Below are 21,317 nucleotides of genomic sequence, written 5' to 3'. Positions count from 1 at the left end.
TATATATATATATATATATATGTCGTGCCGAATAGGCAGAACTTGCGATCTTGGCTTAAATAGCAACGCTCATCTTGCCATATAGGACAAGTGAAAATTTGTGTATGCAATAATTCGGCCAAAATCATTCTGAACCTAACGAAAAAAATATATTTCACTGTGTTTGTTTAGTATTAAATTATTGTAAACAAATCTAAAATATATTTAATTAGGTTAGGCTAAAATAAATTGTTGTTGTTATAATAAGGTTAGGTAAGTTTTCTAAGATTCTTCTGGTGCAAAATTAATTTTTTTTACATTAACATTAATGAAAAAAATATATCTTTAAACGTATAGGAGAAAATTTTAGAAAGGACTTAATTTTAAATGAGTTCTTGCTAATTGACCAGTTTTACATATTCGGCACGACACATATATATATATATATATATATATATATATATATATATATATATATATATATATATATATATATATATATATATATAACTTTTTCATGGTGGTGGGTGGGTGGGGGGGGACGGGCTTCGTAACATTATTCTTTTTCTTTTCATCTCTGTATGATTCTAGTGGGTTTAGCTTTTCTTTTTTATTATAATAATCCTTTTCTCTTACAGGTTGTTTATTTTGTCAATAGTGGATCTGAAGCCAATGACCTGGCCATGATGATGGCCAGGCTATACACGGGGAATTTTGACATAATATCGCTAAGAAACAGCTATCACGGTGCCTCGCCCTATACTGCTGGACTCACGGCTCAAGGCACCTGGAAATACAACTTTGCTAATGGATTTGGGATTCACAATGTAAGTCTACAATGTTGCCTTGCAAGGCTGGAGGTGTACATGTATGGTACAATATACCTGGAGACCTGGAGTTTACCTGGAGAGAGTTTCGGGGGTCAACGCCCCCGCGGCCCGGTCTGTGACCAGGCCTCCTGGTGGATCAGCCCCTGATCAACCAGGCTGTTGCTGCTGGCTGCACGCAAACCAACGTACGAGCCACAGCCCGGCTGATCAGGAACTGACTTTAGGTGCTTGTCCAGTGCCAGCTTGAAGACTGCCAGGGGTCTGTTGGTAATCCCCCTTATGTGTGCTGGGAGGCAGTTGAACAGTCTCGGGCCCCTGACATTTATTGTATGGTCTCTTAACGTGCTAGTGACACCCCTGCTTTTCATTGGGGGGATGGTGCATCGTCTGCCAAGTCTTTTGCTTTCGTAGTGAGTGATTTTCGTGTGCAAGTTCGGTACTAGTCCCTCTAGGATTTTCCAGGTGTATATAATCATGTATCTCTCCCTCCTGCGTTCCAGGGAATACAGGTTTAGAAACCTCAAGCGCTCCCAGTAATTGAGGTGTTTTATCTCCGTTATGCGCGCCGTGAAAGTTCTCTGTACATTTTCTAGGTCGGCAATTTCACCTGCCTTGAAAGGTGCTGTTAGAGTGCAGCAATATTCCAGCCTAGATAGAACAAGTGACCTGAAGAGTGTCATCATGGGCTTGGCCTCCCTAGTTTTGAAGGTTCTCATTATCCATCCTGTCATTTTTCTAGCAGATGCGATTGATACAATGTTATGGTCCTTGAAGGTGAGATCCTCCGACATAATCACTCCCAGGTCTTTGGGAAATGAAAACTTACACACATATGCCACATCTGGGTATCCATCCTGTCATTTTTCTAGCAGATGCGATTGATACAATGTTATGGTCCTTGAAGGTGAGATCCTCCGACATACTCACTCCCAGGTCTTTGGCGAAATGAAAACTTACACACATATGCCACATCTGGGTATCTTAATTTGTAGACGTTTCGCCATCCAGTGGCTTTATCAATACAGATTAAAGGACATAATGGAAAGACAGTACAGATATTTACAAAAAGACGAGGTTATCAGTCCCTCAGCCTTGGAGTTTGTGAAAAGCACCGTAGTTTTGAAGTCTTGAGGACTACAGTGGTCTAAATTTAACTTTCAAGGCTGAGGGAGTGATTACCTCGGCTTTGGTATATAATAGCTCAACTGTCTTCCCATTATATCCTTGAATTTATATTGATAAAGCCACTGGATGGCGAAACGTCAGCAATAAACATACCCAGACGTTGCACGTTCTTTAAGGCTGGAAGTTTCTCAATCTACAGACTTTCTTATATTTGCTGTATCACTTCGGAGGCAGGGAATCCTTATATAGTGAACGTTCTTTCCTATTCACCAGCCGTTAGGAGACAAGATAAGATAAGATTTCGTTCGGATTTTTAACCCCGGAGGGTTAGCCACCCAGGATAACCCAAGAAAGTCAGTGCGTCATCGAGGACTGTCTAACTTATTTCCATTGGGGTCCTTAATCTTGTCCCCCAGGATGCGACCCACACCAGTCGACTAACACCCAGGTACCTATTTGCTGCTAGGTGAACAGGACAACAGGTGTAAGGAAACGTGTCGAATGTTTCCACCTGCCGGGAATCGAACCCGGGCCCTCCGTGTGTGAAGCGGGAGCTTTAGCCACCAGGCCACCCAGATGGTTGAATATTCTATAATATAAATAACTAACTAAAGAACGTGTAATGAACACTTGTCATTGCTTAGTAATAACTCCCTGCTGAAGAGGACCCCAGAAGGTGGTCGAAATATTCAGATCAATTAATTTTCTGTGTTTGTGTCCCCATGTGGGTTATTATTGACCAAATGTATAAATAAATATGACCTCAGGCAAGTAATTTTGCTTTCAAAATGTACATAATTATTACAGAATTGGGGGAAATTTATGTCATACATTTTGAGAAACTGTTATATATACCTGGAGGGTGTTACGGGGGTCAGCGCCCCCGTCCATGACCACTCGCGTACTGTGTTTTGGACAGAGTAAAAGTGGAACTTAAAAATTTGCATTATACAGTTGTATATTTGAAGTGAGATTATTTTAATGCTAAATTTAATATAAATAAGTTATTTATCTGAAGAAATTTCAATTACTCCGATATGGTAAACGTGAGGAAATTAAATCTTCATCAGAGTATAAAACAAATTCCAGCCACACAATAGAGCGAAATACCAACGTCAAAGACCTGGGAGTGATCATGTCGGAGGATCTCACCTTCAAGGACCGTAACATTGTATCAATCGCATCTGCTAGAAAAATGACAGGATGGATAATGAGAACCTTCAAAACTAGGGAGACCAAGCCCATGATGACACTCTTCAGGTCACTTGTTCTATCTAGGCTGGAATATTGCTGCACACTAACAGCACCTTTCAAGGCAGGTGAAATTGCCGACCTAGAAAATGTACAGAGAACGTTCACGGCGCGCATAACGGAGATAAAACACCTCAATTACTGGGAGCGCTTGAGGTTCCTAAACCTGTATTCCCTGGAACGCAGGAGGGAGAGATACATGATTATATACACCTGGAAAATCCTAGAGGGACTAGTACCGAACTTGCACACGAAAATCACTCACTACGAAAGCAAAAGACTTGGCAGACGATGCACCATCCCCCCAATGAAAAGCAGGGGTGTCACTAGCACGTTAAGAGACCATACAATAAGTGTCAGGGGCCCGAGACTGTTCAACTGCCTCCTAGCATACATAAGGGGGATTACCAATAGACTCCTGGCTGTCTTCAAGCTGGCACTGGACAAGCACCTAAAGTCGGTACCTGACCAGCCGGGCTGTGGCTCGTACGTTGGATTGCGTGTAGCCAGCAGTAACAGCCTGGTTGATCAGGGGCTGATCCACCAGGAGGCCTGGTCACAGACCGGGCCACGGGGGTGTTGACCCCCAGAACCCTCTCCAGGTCTCCAGGTAAAGCTCACTGTGTACAGGTTGAGTAACTGAAGTGTTATTATTAATGGTCATGTGTTGTTGTTGTTGTTAAAGTTGGACTTTATTTGTGAGATCATTACCTCTACTTTAAGCAGTATGTTCTGCTTTACTTCATCTAAAGTTTATTTAGATTAATAAAGAATCCCAATAGATATTTATCACTGTTTAGCGATGTATAAATTTAATCTATCAATTTTTATTATTGTATCAGTTGCACTTTTCCTGGCCTTAAAACCAATGCGTATATTTATTTATTAATATAATAAACATGTTAGCTAATAATGGCAAGTTAGAAATTCCACCTGTAACTATTGATAATGGATCGGGTTTCCACTTTTGTGAACCGCCATGATCCTTGCCAGTCCAGGTATGTTAGGAAATCTTGGCTTCTGCAGATTTGCTAAACAATTCTGCAGTGTCATCATTACACATGTGAGCAGCGTTTTTATATATCATCGATGGTATATTAGTTCTGTTCCTTGCATTATTACTTTTAACGAATTTATTTATTGTAGAAATTACCCCGATAAGATTAGTGGTAGGTATAGAGAGCTTGGCTAAGTATCAGCGAGGTACCTAATCTTTAACTTAGGAATGAGAATTTCTGGGGTTTCAATGCACAAATAACCTGCACACAGGAGCGAGAAGCTTACGACGACGTTTCGGTCCGACTTGGTCCATTTACAAAATGTGACTAAATGGTCCAAGTCGGACCGAAACGTCGTGGTAAGCTCCTCTCTCCTATGTGTAGGTTATTTGTGTATTGTTCCAGTGATTGGGATGAGTTCGATTATGTGGTTGGTGATACGTACGGCCAAATCTCGTTACACCTGAAGTCTGCTGGTCACAAAAGAATCTATATGTACCTTGGTATTCAATGTTAGTCGACTATTGTGATCTCATATCCTTGGGGGTGTACCACACTGACAGCTCTTATCTTATAAAATGAGCTATATAAAAAGTGAGACGTTTTACGGGTGCCTTAAAATATACAATAATGTAAGAATTATGTACAGGCAATAAACCCAGATCCCTACAGAGGGTTGTGGGGTGGACACAGGGACTCTCCCGTACAGAGTGTGCGTTCTAATGAGAGTGAGGTGGTGGATGGTGTCTGTTCCTCAACACAGAAGTATATAGATCAGCTGCAAGAAGTTCTTATGTATTCCCTGCCAAAAGGAAAACTTGCAGCTTTCTTTGCTGAATCTATTCAGGTAAAATAGAATTACCTTTGGTATTTTTTGTACTACATGTGCCTTGAGAAGCTTAAAAAATATTCATGATAGATAATTGCAACAAAGGATGATATAATAACGTGTAATTTAGCTATTTTAATTAACTCATTATCAGTAAATATGATGTCTTGTAATAGTATTGCTTTGCAATGTAAGATATTTCATAAATTTTCGATTCAGAAAAAATTTTAGATACTGATTCACCGTTATAGATGTTCATATTCATATTAACTTTTATCTTTTATTTTGTTAACAAACTGTGCATCATAAGGGAGTTGGAGGAACAGTACAGTATCCTCTGGGTTACTTGAAGAAAGCCTTCGAGCTGGTCCGTTCCCATGGAGGACTCTGTGTCTCAGATGAGGTAACACTGTTTATATATGTAGTCTCTTCTCTACTGCATAAAAGAAGTGAATGTATATTTCGCATGTTCAAAAAACCTATATACCCTACACATGTTTTATTTGATATATTTCTGTTTGTCCTCTTACAGGTACAGACAGGCTTTGGTCGGACTGGCGAGCATTTTTGGGGCTTTGAAGGCCACGGCGTTGTTCCTGACATTGTGACTATGGCTAAAGGTATGGGAAATGGCTTCCCAATTGCTGCTGTTGTTACCACGTCAGCTGTAGCCAAAACTATGTCTCAGGCTCTACACTTCAACACATTTGGTGGTAATCCAGTTGCCTCAGCAGTTGGAGTATCTGTTCTTGAGGTAAGACTTGAGTATTGCCATTTTGCATCCCTTATAAATTAATATAAGACGGAAGGAACACTGCAACAAGCCTACTGGTCCATACTAGAGAGGTCTAACTCACACCTACACACACTCGCTCACGTACTCGTCCAACCTGTATTAAAAACAACACAAAGTTTTTGCCTCAATGACGCCACCTGGGAGTTCCTCTCCCAACCTTCTTTGTACATTTGAAAACAGTTAAAGTTTGATCGATTATAGACACTGGAGTCAAGGTGCACCTTGGATCCCATCTCACATTGGTCTTCAGATACGTGATAGAAATGAAGAATTAGCAAAAGAGGGAGTAGATTACAATCTTGGGCTGTCAACTAGTAGTTTTGAGGACAGCAATACGAAAAGAACTTTAAACTTCATTGATTTGAGGGGGATTAACACTAGTCACTATATCATCATTCCACCATGCAGAACTAGCCACATGGTCTATGTGCATCCAGCAAAATCAGCAAACTTTTGGATGTCACTACTGCAGGTTCCAGCTGGTAGTAGTGACATGACCAAGTGTAAGCTTTACCACATGAACATTTGTCACACCCTGTGTCATAATGTGCTAGGATGCGATAAAATTAATAAATTCATAAACAATTCTCAAAAATAAACATTCTAGACATGTCAAAGTATTTTATCCACAGTGATATTTGTCAGATGAAATGCCCTGACTTTGTCTATTGCAAATAACATAACTTCTTAAACTTTTTTAAATTCAACCATACTTTGCTAAAATATTACCTGGAGTTTACCTGGAGAGAGTTTCGGGGGTCAACGCCCCCGCGGCCCGGTCTGTGACCAGGCCTCCTGGTGGATCAGCGCCTGATCAACCAGGCTGTTGCTGCTGGCTGCACGCAAACCAACGTACGAGCCACAGCCCGGCTGATCAGGAACTGCCTTTAGGTGCTTGTCCAGTGCCAGCTTGAAGACTGCCAGGGGTCTGTTGGTAATCCCCCTTATGTGTGCTGGGAGGCAGTTGAACAGTCTCGGTCCCCTGACACTTATTGTATGGTCTCTTAACGTGCTAGTGACACCCCTGCTTTTCATTGGGGGGATGGTGCATCGTCTGCCAAGTCTTTTGCTTTCGTAGTGAGTGATTTTCGTGTGCAAGTTCGGTACTAGTCCCTCTAGGATTTTCCAGGTGTATATAATCATGTATCTCTCCCTCCTGCGTTCCAGGGAATACAGGTTTAGAAACCTCAAGCGCTCCCAGTAATTGAGGTGTTTTATCTCCGTTATGCGCGCCGTGAAAGTTCTCTGTACATTTTCTAGGTCGGCAATTTCACCTGCCTTGAAAGGTGCTGTTAGAGTGCAGCAATATTCCAGCCTAGATAGAACAAGTGACCTGAAGAGTGTCATCATGGGCTTGGCCTCCCTAGTTTTGAAGGTTCTCATTATCCATCCTGTCATTTTTCTAGCAGATGCGATTGATACAATGTTATGGTCCTTGAAGGTGAGATCCTCCGACATAATCACTCCCAGGTCTTTGACGTTGGTGTTTCGCTCTATTTTGTGGCCAGAATTTGTTTTGTACTCTGATGAAGATTTAATTTCCTCATGTTTACCATATCTGAGTAATTGAAATTTCTCATCGTTGAACTTCATATTGTTTTCTGCAGCCCACTGAAAGATTTGGTTGATGTCCGCCTGGAGCCTTGCAGTGTCTGCAATGGAAGACACTGTCATGCAGATTCGGGTGTCATCTGCAAAGGAAGACACGGTGCTGTGGCTGACATCCTTGTCTATGTCGGATATGAGGATGAGGAACAAGATGGGAGCTAGTACTGTGCCTTGTGGAACAGAGCTTTTCACCGTAGCTGCCTCGGACTTTACTCTGTTGACGACTACTCTCTGTGTTCTGTTAGTGAGGAAATTATAGATCCATCGACCAACTTTTCCTGTTATTCCTTTAGCGCGCATTTTGTGCGCTATTACGCCATGGTCACACTTGTCGAAGGCTTTTGCAAAGTCTGTATATATTACATCTGCATTCTTTTTGTCTTCTAGTGCATTTAGGACCTTGTCGTAGTGATCCAGTAGTTGAGACAGACAGGAGCGACCTGTTCTAAACCCATGTTGCCCTGGGTTGTGTAACTGATGGGTTTCTAGATGGGTGGTGATCTTGCTTCTTAGGACCCTTTCAAAGATTTTTATGATATGGGATGTTAGTGCTATTGGTCTGTAGTTCTTTGCTGTTGCTTTACTGCCCCCTTTGTGGAGTGGGGCTATGTCTGTTGTTTTTAGTAACTGAGGGACGACCCCCGTGTCCATGCTCCCTCTCCATAGGATGGAAAAGGCTCGTGATAGGGGCTTCTTGCAGTTCTTGATGAACACAGAGTTCCATGAGTCTGGCCCTGGGGCAGAGTGCATGGGCATGTCATTTATCGCCTGTTCGAAGTCATTTGGCGTCAGGATAACATCGGATAGGCTTGTGTTAATCAAATTTTGTGGCTCTCTCATAAAAAATTCATTTTGATCTTCGACTCTCAGTCTGGTTAGCGGCTTGCTAAAAACTGAGTCATATTGGGACTTGAGTAGCTCACTCATTTCCTTGCTGTCATCTGTGTAGGACCCATCTTGTTTAAGTAGGGGCCCAATACTGGACGTTGTTCTCGATTTTGATTTGGCATAGGAGAAGAAATACTTTGGGTTTCTTTCGATTTCATTTATGGCTTTTAGTTCTTCCCGCGATTCCTGACTCCTAAAGGATTCTTTTAGCTTAAGTTCGATGCTTGCTATTTCTCTGACCAGTGTCTCCCTGCGCATTTCTGATATATTGACCTCTTTTAGCCGCTCTGTTATTCTTTTCCGTCGCCTGTAAAGGGAGCGCCTGTCTCTTTCTATTTTACATCTACTCCTCCTTTTTCTTAGAGGAATAAGCCTTGTGCATACATCGAGTGCCACCGAGTTAATCTGTTCTAGGCATAAGTTTGGGTCTGTGTTGCTTAGTATATCTTCCCAGCTTATATCGGTTAGGACTTGGTTTACTTGGTCCCACTTTATGTTTTTGTTATTGAAGTTGAATTTGGTGAATGCTCCCTCGTGACTAGTCTCATTTTGTCGGTCTGAGGCTCCACGCATACATGTCTGAACCTCAATTATGTTGTGATCTGAGTATATTGTTTTTGATATGGTGACATTTCTTATCAGATCATCATTGTTAGTGAAGATGAGGTCTAGTGTATTCTCCAGTCTAGTAGGCTCTATTATTTGCTGGTTTAAATTGAATTTTGTGCAGAGATTTAAAAGCTCGTGTGAGTGTGAGTTTTCATCAGAGCTGCCTCCTGGTGTTATTACTGCAACAATATTATTTGCTATATTCCTCCATTTTAGGTGCCTTAAGTTGAAATCCCCCAGGAGCAAGATGTTGGGTGCAGGAGCTGGAAGATTTTCCAGACAGTGGTCAATTTTTAACAGCTGTTCCTGGAATTGCTGGGATGTTGCATCCGGAGGCTTGTAGACTACCACAATGACTAGGTTTTGGTTCTCGACCTTTACTGCTAAAACTTCCACTACGTCATTTGAGGCATTAAGCAGTTCTGTGCAAACAAGTGACTCTGCAATGTACAGGCCAACCCCCCCCTTTTGCCTGTTCACTCTGTCACATCTGTATAGGTTGTAACCTGGGATCCATATTTCGTTGTCCAAGTGATCCTTTATGTGGGTCTCAGTGAAAGCCGCGAACATTGCCTTTGCCTCTGCAAGCAGTCCACGGATGAAAGGTATTTTGTTGTTTATTGCTGGCTTTAGACCCTGTATATTTGCAAAGAAGAATGTTATCGGACTGGTGGTATTGTTGGTACTGGGGGGGGGATTTTTTTTCCGGCATTAGTATCTGTATCTGTTGGTTTGGAGTGGAGGCCATCGACTGTGGTTCCACTCCAGGAATGACTGGATTTGGTGTACGATTTCTGCCATTTCCTGCCAGTTTTTTTTCCTTCCTGGCACTAAAAAACCTCTCCCTCTTGAGTGGCTGTGGCTACCCAGGTTTTCCCATGGCCTGGATGTTTTGTATCTTTTTGTCCCCTTTAGATGGTATGCCTGGCAATTTAAGTTATAGCACAGTCTTTCCTGTACTGAAGAGGTACACATTTCAGGGTGAAAAAGCTTACAGGAAGGGAGTTTGCATTTTCCTGTTGTCATATGGGCATGACATTTTCTAGGGTGGTCATAGTTGCATGTCCCATCTGTTTTTCCAGATTTCCCATGCCAGCAGATACCAAGTGCATAGTATGTGCACAGGCTTGGTTTCCGTTTGCCTTGGGTTTCTGTGACTGTATTCCCTGTTGGTGCATGTTTCCCTGTCTTATTCCTATCCTCCCTAGCACCAACAATGGAGCTCCCACCAGTTGTTTTTGGTAATTTATCCTCACTATTGCTATTGGAGTCCTCTTGTTTGCTATTTCCTGCGGTATTTCTGGTTTGCAATATTGGTTTTATCTTATCTTTGACTACACTTGTTTCCCTACTATGGCTCCTGTCCTCTATGAGGTCATTTATATGTATTCCTTCCTGCGTATAATTCCCGACTACCTGGACAAAATCTCCAGCTTCACCATTACTGTCTACCAGGACAGTATCTCCAGCTTCACCATTTCTGTCTCCCAGGACAGCACCTCCAGCTTCCCCATTACTGTCTCCCAGGACAGTATCTCCAGCTTCACCATTACTGTCTCCCAGGACAGCACCTCCAGCTTCACCATTACTGTCTCCCAGGACAGCACCTCCAGCTTCACCATTACTGTCTCCCAGGACAGCACTATCAGCCCTACATTTACTGACTACCAGGACATCACCTCCAGCCTTACAGTTTGTGACTACATGGCCAGTATCAAGGGCAGTACCATTCAGCCCGGACTTTTTATGTTCCCATCTGTTGTAGAAAGCTTCCAGGTTTTCTATGAAAGCAGCTTTGATGTTATCCTCTTTTAATACCCTTGTGATTTTAGTCCACAGATTTTCCTCATTTGGGCATACCCAAAAACACTTCTCTGTTTTAATACTGCTTGTAGCTAGTTCTGGGATATCTGCACAAGGAGCGTGACACCAATTTCCACAAAAATGACAATTTATCCATGTGGTAGCCCGTTTGTTTGACTGACCACAGACTACACACAGCTTCATAATGATTTGAATGGTTGATTTACTGCAAGTCTACTAGCAACCTCTTGAATATTATATTAATAACCTTAAATGAAGCTCTAGCTATTTGTATTTCTGTTTCTAACTCTTTTTGTATATTGGACAGCTTACCGTCACGTTCCTGATTTTTAATGTTTGTGTTTATAAGGGCGCCTACAAACCCATCCGTTTACAGTCTGCTTTATTGTCCAATGAAACTGTTTGAAACCAGTCCCGGGTTCGGACCAGTCAAGGGTTCGGACCAGTCGATCTGCTCTGATCAGTGGGTCACTTATTTAAAACATACTGGTCGGTGATTTAAGTTAATATTAATATTAATATAAGTTAATATTAATGACTGAAAACCTTACATAAACTACACTAATGTTTAAATGACTGAATTCATGTCTGCAAAATAAACAACTGATTACAATTGTAACTACATCATTAATTTGTAAATAGTAGCTTGTTTAGCTATCAAAACTTTTAGACCCAGTTCCTGGACTCATTATGTGCCACTGTTAACTTTTGACTACCACCCACAGCATGGGTATCGGCTGCATAATAACGCTATTAACTCAAGTTTGTTGTAACCATGTGTTAAATTACGCAAAAATTAACCAACAGCAGCATTCTTGACTGAGTAGTCGATGAGCTTTTAAGCCCCATTAACCAACTAACCAGCCTTGAAATGTTATCATATACTCTACTGAAAAGAGTAAATCAATATAAATCGCACGAATTTTGAAACAGACTTTACATATTAAGACTAGATAAAAAAAAATAATTAAAAATGTAATAGATATTTCATGTATAGTGACCAGTATAAAATATGTGAGGCAGTGTTTTGAAAGCATGTGTTCTGAAGATAGTTATAAGTATTTGTTTCAGGTTCTTGAGGAAGAGAAGACACAAGAAAAAGCTCTCGAGGTGGGGACATACTTCCTGCATAGTTTGGCTAAACTCAGGTAAATATTTATCCAAAACTTGTACGTGTCATAGATGTGTGTCAGCAGCCTGTTATGTAAATGGAAAACTTGCAGGAATAGGAGGATGAAGACAAACATTAATTAAAAATAAATACCACGAAACTGTCACTGGAACAATTCACAACTAACCCACAATGCCATGACTGGAACAATTTTCAACTAAACCTAAATAGTTACTGGAACAATTTTCTACTAACCCACAATCCCGTGACTGGAATAATTTGCAGCTAACCCGTAATAAGTAAGTTTATTCAGGTATACACAAATAAAGTTACATAGATTATCATACATAGCAGCATATGTGTAGAGAACCTGGGATAACACAAAAAAAAGTCAGAGTGACTTATTTCCAATGGGGTCCTTTTACCTTATTATTATAATATAAAGGTTACAATATCTTATTATTATTCTATAATGGTCTGGTGGCTAAAGCTCCCACTTCACACACGGAGGGCCCGGGTTCGATTCCCGGCGGGTGGAAACATTTGACACGTTTCCTTACACCTGTTGTCCTGTTCACCTAGCAGCAAATAGGTACCTGGGTGTTAGTCGACTGGTGTGGGTCGCATCCTGGGGGACAAGATTAAGGACCCCAATGGAAATAAGTTAGACAGTCCTCGATGACGCACTGACTTTCTTGGGTTATCCTGGGTGGCTAACCCTCCGGGGTTAAAAATCCGAACGAAATCTTATCTTATCTTATCTTATGCTAAAAAGACTATCTACTACACGAGGGTCATTAAGACTATCTACTACACGAGGGCCATTAAGACACCCTTCTCCTGCATTATTCTTACCGAGACCTGGCTAAAGCAGGACACAATAGATATCTACCCTCTACCAGGATACACAGCAATCCACAACTGCAGACCATACCAAGTTGGGGTGGTATTGCAATCTATTACTCTAACCAATTATCTTGTATCAGCACCAATTGCTTTAGTGATGAATATGGAGAATACATTTTTGCTAATTTTACTGTAAAAAACCTTAAGACGCCTATAACAATCGGTGCCATTTACCGGATACCCCACACTAACATCCCAAACTCCAGTGAGAAATTAAAGTCACTAATAACAAACAGACAAATGAATAAGCACCACCTTCTCTTAGCTGGAGACTTCAACATCAACCTTGGCCTACTAGATGATCAGCCTGTAACTGATTTCATCAACAATATGAACAACACACTTCTCATACCAACAATAACTAAACCAACCAGGCTCACTGAAACAAGTGCAACTATAATAGACCACATATGGACCAATATACTAGCCCCCCTTAAATCAGGGATAATCACAGATAGCACTACAGACCACTACCCTACCTTCCTCCTGACAAACATTAGTAAACCACCACTTGAATACAACAAAGTCTCATTTAGACTCCATGATGAGGCCTCAATAAGGAAGTTCACAGCTGACCTAGAGACTGTTGACTGGCCTACAGAATTCTCCAAGGCCAATGGTATTGACGACTGGACAGACATTTTTCTTAACAAACTACTTAGACTATACAACAAACATTGTCCTATAAAAACGAAACAGATCACAAACAAACGGCTTGGTTGCCCATGGCTAACCAGCACCATTCTGAAATCCATTGATAAGAAACACCAATATGAAAAGCAATATAGACAGGGCTTAATACACAAAGATATTCTTAAACACTATTCATCAGTCCTCACCAAAGTAATAAAGAAAGCCAAACAACTATACTACTCCAGTAGATTCACTGACACAAGAGGAGATATAAAGAAGACCTGGAAAACACTCTCACATTCTAGGGACCCACAAACTGAAAAAAAAACAAGAATATTGTCCTAACTAAACTTAATGAAACACCACTGCAACCCACTGACACAGCTAACAAGATAAACGACTTCTTCTCAACCATAGGTTCTAATCTCGCCAATAAAATCCCATGTACCAATGCCCATGCCGGGGACTACCTAGATGGGAATTTCCCAAATTCCTTCTATCTTGCTCCAACTGAGCCCACAGAAGTCACCGAGATTATAAAGTCACTTAAAAACAACTCAGGGAATCTGTCTCATGTCCCACCATTATTGTACAAGAGAGTGGCCCATGTCCTCTCGCATACTATCTCATTGCTTTTTAACAAGTCACTAGAAGCTAGCACCTTCCCGAAACTACTCAAGACGGCAAGGGTTACACCAATACATAAAGGTGGTGACCCTACAGATTTAAACAACTATAGGCCAATATCAAACTTACCATTGCTATCCAAAATCTTTGAGAAACTCGTGCACAGGAGACTATATTCATTTATAACGTCTCAAAACATACTCAACCCCTGCCAATTTGGATTCAGGAAAAATAAAAGCACTAACGATGCAATTATAAAAATGCTAGATCTGCTTTACACAGCATTGGAAAATAAGGAATATCCACTAGGAATTTTTATTGACCTAAGAAAAGCTTTTGACACAGTAGACCACGGCATCCTACTCCACAAACTTGACCATTATGGTATAAGAGGCCATGCGCTTGCATATTTCAAATCTTACCTTACTAATAGGTATCAGTATGTCACCATTAAAGACACAGCATCAACAACACAGCCACTTGATACTGGAGTTCCGCAGGGAAGTGTCCTTGGTCCCCTGCTCTTCCTCATATACATCAATGATCTTCCAAACGTATCTCGACACCTGAACCCCATTCTCTTTGCTGACGACACGACTTACGTCATCTCTCACCCTAATCTTGCAACCCTCAACACCATTGTTAATGAGGAGCTGATCAAAATATCGACTTGGATGACAGCCAATAAACTTACGCTTAACGTTGACAAAACCTACTACATTATGTTTGGTAGCAGAGCAGGAGATGCGCAAATTAACATTAAGATCGACAACACTCTAATTACCAGGCATAATGAGGGCAAATTCCTAGGCCTATACCTCGACAACAACCTGAACTTCAGCACCCATATCCAACACATTACCAAAAAAGTATCCAAAACGGTTGGGATCCTCTCCAAGATACGATACTACGTGCCGCAAACTGCCCTTCTCACACTATACCATTCACTTATATATCCATACCTCACCTATGCTATCTGTGCTTGGGGTTCAACTGCAGTAACACACCTAAAGCCAATAATAACCCAACAAAAAGCCGCAGTAAGAATAATCATTAAATCCCATCCCTGGCAACACCCCCACCCCCCCACTCTTCATAGATCTAAACTTACTCCCTGTTCAGTACATCCACACTTACTACTATGCAATCTACATCTACAGGACCTTAAATTCCAATATTAACCTTGACCTAAAACGCTTTCTTGATAGTTGTGACAGAACCCACAGGCACAACACCAGACACAAACATCTCTATGACATTCCCCGTGTCCGACTAAACCTTTACAAAAATTCAATGTATGTCAAAGGCCCTAAAATCTGGAACACCCTACCTGAAAATTCCAAAACTGCAGACACATTCATCACCTTCAAAACTACCATCAGAAAACATCTTATCTCCCTGATACACCCTGTCAACTAATAATACGAATATCACCTGGTGGTTCACACTTACACTCACCCATTTGACCATAAACAGAAATATCAATCTCAATCTCAAAATAATGAATCTTAACTAGTCATAAGTTGGCCTGTGATACTCCAATACTGAAACTACGTATAGTGCCAAAACAAAAGCATTCACATTGCTAAACTCACAACTAGTATTTAGTCACTTAGCCATAATACCAACTTATCTCATAATTTTGCAACATTTTAAACCTAAGATTTAATATAAGTCTGCCCGAAATGCCTAGCCATGCTAGGTACACTCTGTAATTATTATTTTACTACATGTAAACCACACAATAACCAAATTCTGTAAACTCAGCATTGTAATACTTATAGAGAATAAAGTTTGAATTTGAATTTGAATTTGAATCTACAACACGAGGGTCATTAAGACTATCTACAACACGAGGGTCATTAAGTCTATCTACAACACGAGGGTCATTACTAGGAATAAGGTAAAATTACACGTGTGTTAGCTAAAAAAAAAATAAAAAATCATTCCCCTGCCTTTCTGTAGCTACATTCATCAGACACCTTTTGGCACTCTTTTTGAACTGGTTCATGCTATGACTGGCTCTGGCAAGTGTAGGCAGTCTGTTCCATTCCTTAATTGTTGTACAATAAAAGGTGTTTGAAGCCTGGCCACTGACTGTGGGTACTACAAAGTTGTGCTCTCTCCCCCTAGTGCTATGATTGCTTTGGTTCCCAACCTTGACAAAATTGACAGCAAGATATTCTGGACACTGTTTGTGAGCAATTTTATAAACATGATTTAGCTTCAGTTGTTTTACTCTGTCTTCAGCTTTCATCATATCCAACTGCTGTAATTCATCCTGGCCTACATGTTCTCTTGGACTCAGGCCCAGGATGAATCTTACGATTTTGTTCTGGATGATTTGCAGTCTATCAGTTTTTTTTTGTCAAGGCAGAGTACCTAGTAAAATAATAACCCAACAAAAAGCTGCAGTAAGAATAATCACTAAATCCCATCCCTGGCAACCCCCCCCCCCACTCTTCATAGATCTAAACTTGCTCCCAGTTCAGTACATCCACACTTACTACTGTGCAATCTACATCTACAGGACCTTAAACTCCAATATCAACCTTGACCTAAAACACTTTCTTGATAGTTGTGACAGAACCCACAGGCATAACACCAGACACAAACATCTCTACGACATTCCCCGTGTCCGACTAAACCTTTACAAAAATTCAATGTATGTCAAAGGCCCTAAAATCTGGAATACCCTACCTGAGAACTCTAGAACTGCAGACACATTCATCACCTTCAAAACTACCATTAGAAAACATCTTATCTCCCTGATACACCCTGTCAACTAACTACACGAATACCACCTGGTGGTTCACACTTACACTCACTCACTCATTTGACCATAAACAGAAATATTAATCTCAGTCTTAAAATAATGAATCCTGTGATACTCCAATACTGAAACTATGTCCTGTGCCAAAACAAAAGCATTCACATTGCTAAACTCACAAACTAGTATTTAGTCACTTAGCCATAATACCAACTTACCTCATAATTTGTAATATTTTACAATTAAGAATAAAACTAAGTATGCCCGAAATGCCTAGCCATGCTAAGCGTTCTAGTGGTACACTCTGTAATCACAATTTTACTACATGTAACCCAAACAATAACCAAATTTCTGTAAACTCAGCATTGTAATCCTTATAGAGAATAAACTTTGAAAGCGTAATCCATATGACATTGTATAACGGCCAGACATAGTGTCCTGCGAGCCTCAGTAGGTAGACACTGTGCCTCAATAGGTAGACACTGTATCTCAGTAGGTAGACACTGTGCCTCAGTAGGTAGACACTGTGCCTCAGTAGGTAGACACTGTGCCTCAGTAGGTAGACACTGTGCCTCAGTAGGTAGACACTGTGGCTCAGTAGGTAGACACTGTACTTGTCTATAGAGGAATTTCAGTCTGGCATTCACTTTCTTTACTATACTGTTCCCTATCAATTCTCCTGACATACATGGGTCAAAAAGGATTCCCAGATATTTTACTGAGGAAACTGAAGTGATGGGCTCCCCATTACACTGGACATTAAAATTATTTACCCTTCTCAGTTTATGTTTCGTGCCAAAGAGAATGGCTTCAGTTTTCCCGAAGTGTAATGATAGTTTGTTGTCTACTAACCATTTGCTGCAAGACTCCAGTTCCAGTGTTAATACATTAGATATATATTTTGTGGGTCTTTAGCTGACACTAACAGAGCACTGGAAAGGCTTTCTCCTTTTTTTTTTTTTTGGCCATTCGCGAGTTTGGGTAATTCTGTGTATTGGACTGATTAAACCAGGTGCTGAAAAAGTCTTATTCATCAGCTTGTAATGATTCAGAGACGACCGAAACATCTAAAAATTTCCTCTCCAAGTTCTGGGTTAATGATGTACTCTGTTCATGTTAGTGACGACGTCTCATCATCAGGTCAAGAAAATAGAAGAAAAATACAGATACATTGAACATACAACCTCTACGAGGCCTGGTCATGGACCGGGCGGCGGAGGCGGGGGGGGTGTTGACCCATGGAACACCCTCTAGGTAGACTCCAGGTAACATAAGGCCAACTCTATGGTATGTGGTATGTTTATTCAGGTACAGGTACACATAAATACAGTTACATAAATTACCATACATAGCATATGTGTAGATTACCTAGCATAACTTCCCAAAAATCGTCAGACAAAGTAACTTATTACCACTGGGGAAAGACTTTTTTTTTTGCCGTAGACATTAACAGTCTGAATAATCGAGAAGGAACACGATAAATAAGGAAGGACGAATAATAATGGTTGACAATATTACTTTACCTTTCAGAGAAGAGTATCCAGTAGTGGGAGATGTACGAGGTAAGGGACTGATGATTGGCATGGAAATGGTACAAGATAGTACTTCACGTACACCTCTGAGTCCACACCTCATGATGCAAATATGGGACACTTGTAAAGACCATGGTGTCCTCCTGGGTAAAGGAGGTTTCCATGGAAATGTAAGTACGATGGCACTGATATATAGAAATGTTCCAGTTAATAAAACGAATATTGTGTATACGGGAGCTCAATTAAGATTCACCCCCCCCCCCAAAAAAGGAAAATTGTTAAAGATGCCATTTTTCTTTCTTCACGAAAGCTAGTTTAGCACCATATTGTAATATTTTTTAAGTTTCAAGCCTGAAATGCCTAGGCATGCTAGTGACTTTCTTTGTAATTAATATTTTGTAATATATAAACCACATATTATAAGCTTTGCAAGGACATAAACATTTTTATTTTCATATATAATAGCCTAATTTATTTACTCTATTAAACAATTTTTTGAAGTAAGTTAAACCCACAAAATTAAAATATGGTATAAAGTAGATATTTACCACATATCTGGACACTGTTATGTAAGTGGAAGGTCTCAGTCAGATGACCAAAAGCTGCAGCTGTGGGTCATTATATGACCCAGACCCACGTCATGCAACATTTGTCTTGTGTCCTGACAAACATTATACCTGGAGACCTGGAGTTTACCTGGAGAGAGTTTCGGGGGTCAACGCCCCCGCGGCCCGGTCTGTGACCAGGCCTCCTGGTGGATCAGCGCCTGAAATACAGTAGTTATATGTAAATAGATGGTCATACTGTATTTAATAATATTTATGTCATAGAAAATGGGAAACTGGACCTGCGCCTGCGCAGACAGGAGAGTCGCCATTGTTAATTTGAATTGGATACAACGTTAGTGTAATGGGAAGGAATTTTCATGCTTTAGAGGTTAAAATTGGGCTGACACTTCTCAAATAGGAGACGAAATTGTTGGATGTGCATTCCTGCATAACTTGAGATATCAGGCGACTGGACAAGACAGCTCCAGGAACCTCAGATAAGTCTGTTATGTTATAACTCTGGCCAGTTGTTATTTTCATGTATAGACAGAGGTTTTCTGAGTATGATACACCTTGATTTCCAGTCAAATTAGTGAGTGTTATGATTAAGATATATTCTCCTTCTGTTATATAAATGTGTATTTATATATAATCATTTTTTAATTTAAGATACAGTCCACAAATTTATATATTTACCAGCATTCCTGGTGATGTATATTTCATTTAATTAATAGGTCCAGAGCAACTTGTGGTTATGACAGTGGTAGGTATCGAAGGGGGACATTTTTTGCGACCTAGGTGTCCCAAATTCCTACTTGTCTAACTGATAAATAATAATTATCTATGTTCATTTATTGTTATGTAAATAATGATACATTCAGATAAATGCAATTTTCCACAATACCTGTCAGAGTGTTACAACATCACATAATATACACACTCACATGCAGGTACGTGCACCGCCAGGTTTATGCTGTGTCAACTTATATATATATATTTTAGGGTTAAAACTGTAAGGCATCGACACCATGCCTAACCCTTCTAGGGTAGGGTAGGTGCCTGAGTCCGAGCTTTTAGCTCATAAGACTGTCATTCCCATTTGCTCCCTTGGGGCGGGGATGGCAGACCAGAGAGGCCTAGCTTGTGGTTAGGCCTGGGGACAGTTGGTCCCAAAGATGAGGAGGTACTTGTGCCTCCTCCCATGGGAGACTTTGGTCTCAGACACTCCCTAAAGAGGGAGCCAAGGCCGGGCCACCACTTGGAAAAGGCCCGGGCCGGGAGAATACCGGCTAATCTTTAATAATAATAATAACTGTAAGGCGCAGTAGTGCTTGTTCAGTAGATAGACTTTAAAATAAATAAATCGACCATAATTATTCGATTTTCAAATTGGTAACTTGTAACTTAAAAAGCTTATGTACTATAAATTTCCAAGATTTATTCTTCCAGGGGAAGGGAAGCGTTCTTGATCCAGGGAACTGAATCAGACATGATTGCCTCTGATCATCCAAGTGTTGTATGACCCCACCGTGTTTACCGCTCCCCCAATAATATTCTCAGTTATTAAATACTTTTTTTTTTTGTATTTCAGGTGTTCAGGATCAAACCTCCGATGTGCATCAACCGTGACGATGTAGACTTTACCGTGACTGTGCTGCGTCAGGCACTACAACCCACTAACTTATTATAATTCAATAAATACAGATAATATCTCTGGCTCAACGACCTAAATTGCTACAGTATCCACCGCATAATATTAAAATATGTTAAGAAATCTGATGGTGTTGCTGTTAGGTGACGATATTTTCCTTACATTGCATAGTTTTGAATTAATAATTGTTTATTTAATGGCCTTCACATCTCATGCTTAAAATTAAATTGTAATATTTGTGATGATCTATAATCTAGTATACTTGACCCCTCCACTAGCTATCAGGTTATGTTGGACTGCGCTGCTATCACCAACAGAGTGATTGATCAAGCCATTAACTAGTAGGGATGGTCCTGGGACCGGATCATTGCGGTCCCAGTGCACCACAGATATAATGAATTAACTACAAGTACACCACATATATATTGAACGTCACCTTCAGGCAAGAAACATACTAATAAAATATACAAATTTTTAATCCCTATGCTATTCTATATTGCATTAAATATTTATAGTTTACTCTATTTTTTCGTGTCATTACCCTGCAAGGAGAATATTCCTGGCTCTGCGGGTGGCTGGGGCCATCTGATTTAATTTCGAATTTCATGTTCCCTTGCTTTTTTAAGGAGGAAACTTTGATTCCTTTCTGTTTTCAGTCCATACTTGTGCAATATATTTTCCCGGACTTCCAGAAAGAAGTTGTCAATAAACCGTAACTTAACAAACCATAATACGGGTGGGGTTTGAACCCGCGGTCAGAAAGTCTCAAAACTCCAGACCGTGGTATGGTTTGTTTGCAATC

General features: G+C 40.5%; 1 protein-coding gene across 4 annotated transcripts in view; it reads left to right on the top strand.

The window, feature by feature from the left end:
• Positions 1 to 21,039, top strand: part of LOC128690106 (alanine--glyoxylate aminotransferase 2, mitochondrial) — a 47,535-nt gene extending 26,496 nt beyond the window's left edge. For 3 of the 4 annotated variants that reach the window (XM_070090703.1, XM_070090705.1, XM_070090704.1), the window contains exons 5-12: positions 618 to 806; positions 4,833 to 5,030; positions 5,323 to 5,415; positions 5,545 to 5,766; positions 10,405 to 10,620; positions 11,809 to 11,885; positions 18,315 to 18,486; positions 20,456 to 21,039. In XM_070090703.1, coding sequence (XP_069946804.1) covers positions 618 to 806; positions 4,833 to 5,030; positions 5,323 to 5,415; positions 5,545 to 5,766; positions 10,405 to 10,620; positions 11,809 to 11,885; positions 18,315 to 18,486; positions 20,456 to 20,554 — 1,266 coding nt within the window. In that variant the 3' untranslated portion in view covers positions 20,555 to 21,039. The remainder of the gene's footprint in view (positions 1 to 617; positions 807 to 4,832; positions 5,031 to 5,322; positions 5,416 to 5,544; positions 5,767 to 10,404; positions 10,621 to 11,808; positions 11,886 to 18,314; positions 18,487 to 20,455) is intronic. The other variant, XM_070090706.1, reaches the window with a different exon arrangement.
• The last annotated feature ends 278 nt before the right edge of the window (positions 21,040 to 21,317 follow it).

This window comes from Cherax quadricarinatus, chromosome 32, assembly GCF_038502225.1.
Source record: "Cherax quadricarinatus isolate ZL_2023a chromosome 32, ASM3850222v1, whole genome shotgun sequence".
NCBI classification, from domain to species: Eukaryota; Metazoa; Arthropoda; class Malacostraca; order Decapoda; family Parastacidae; genus Cherax; species Cherax quadricarinatus.
This window is presented reverse-complemented; position numbering and strand designations above follow the sequence as displayed.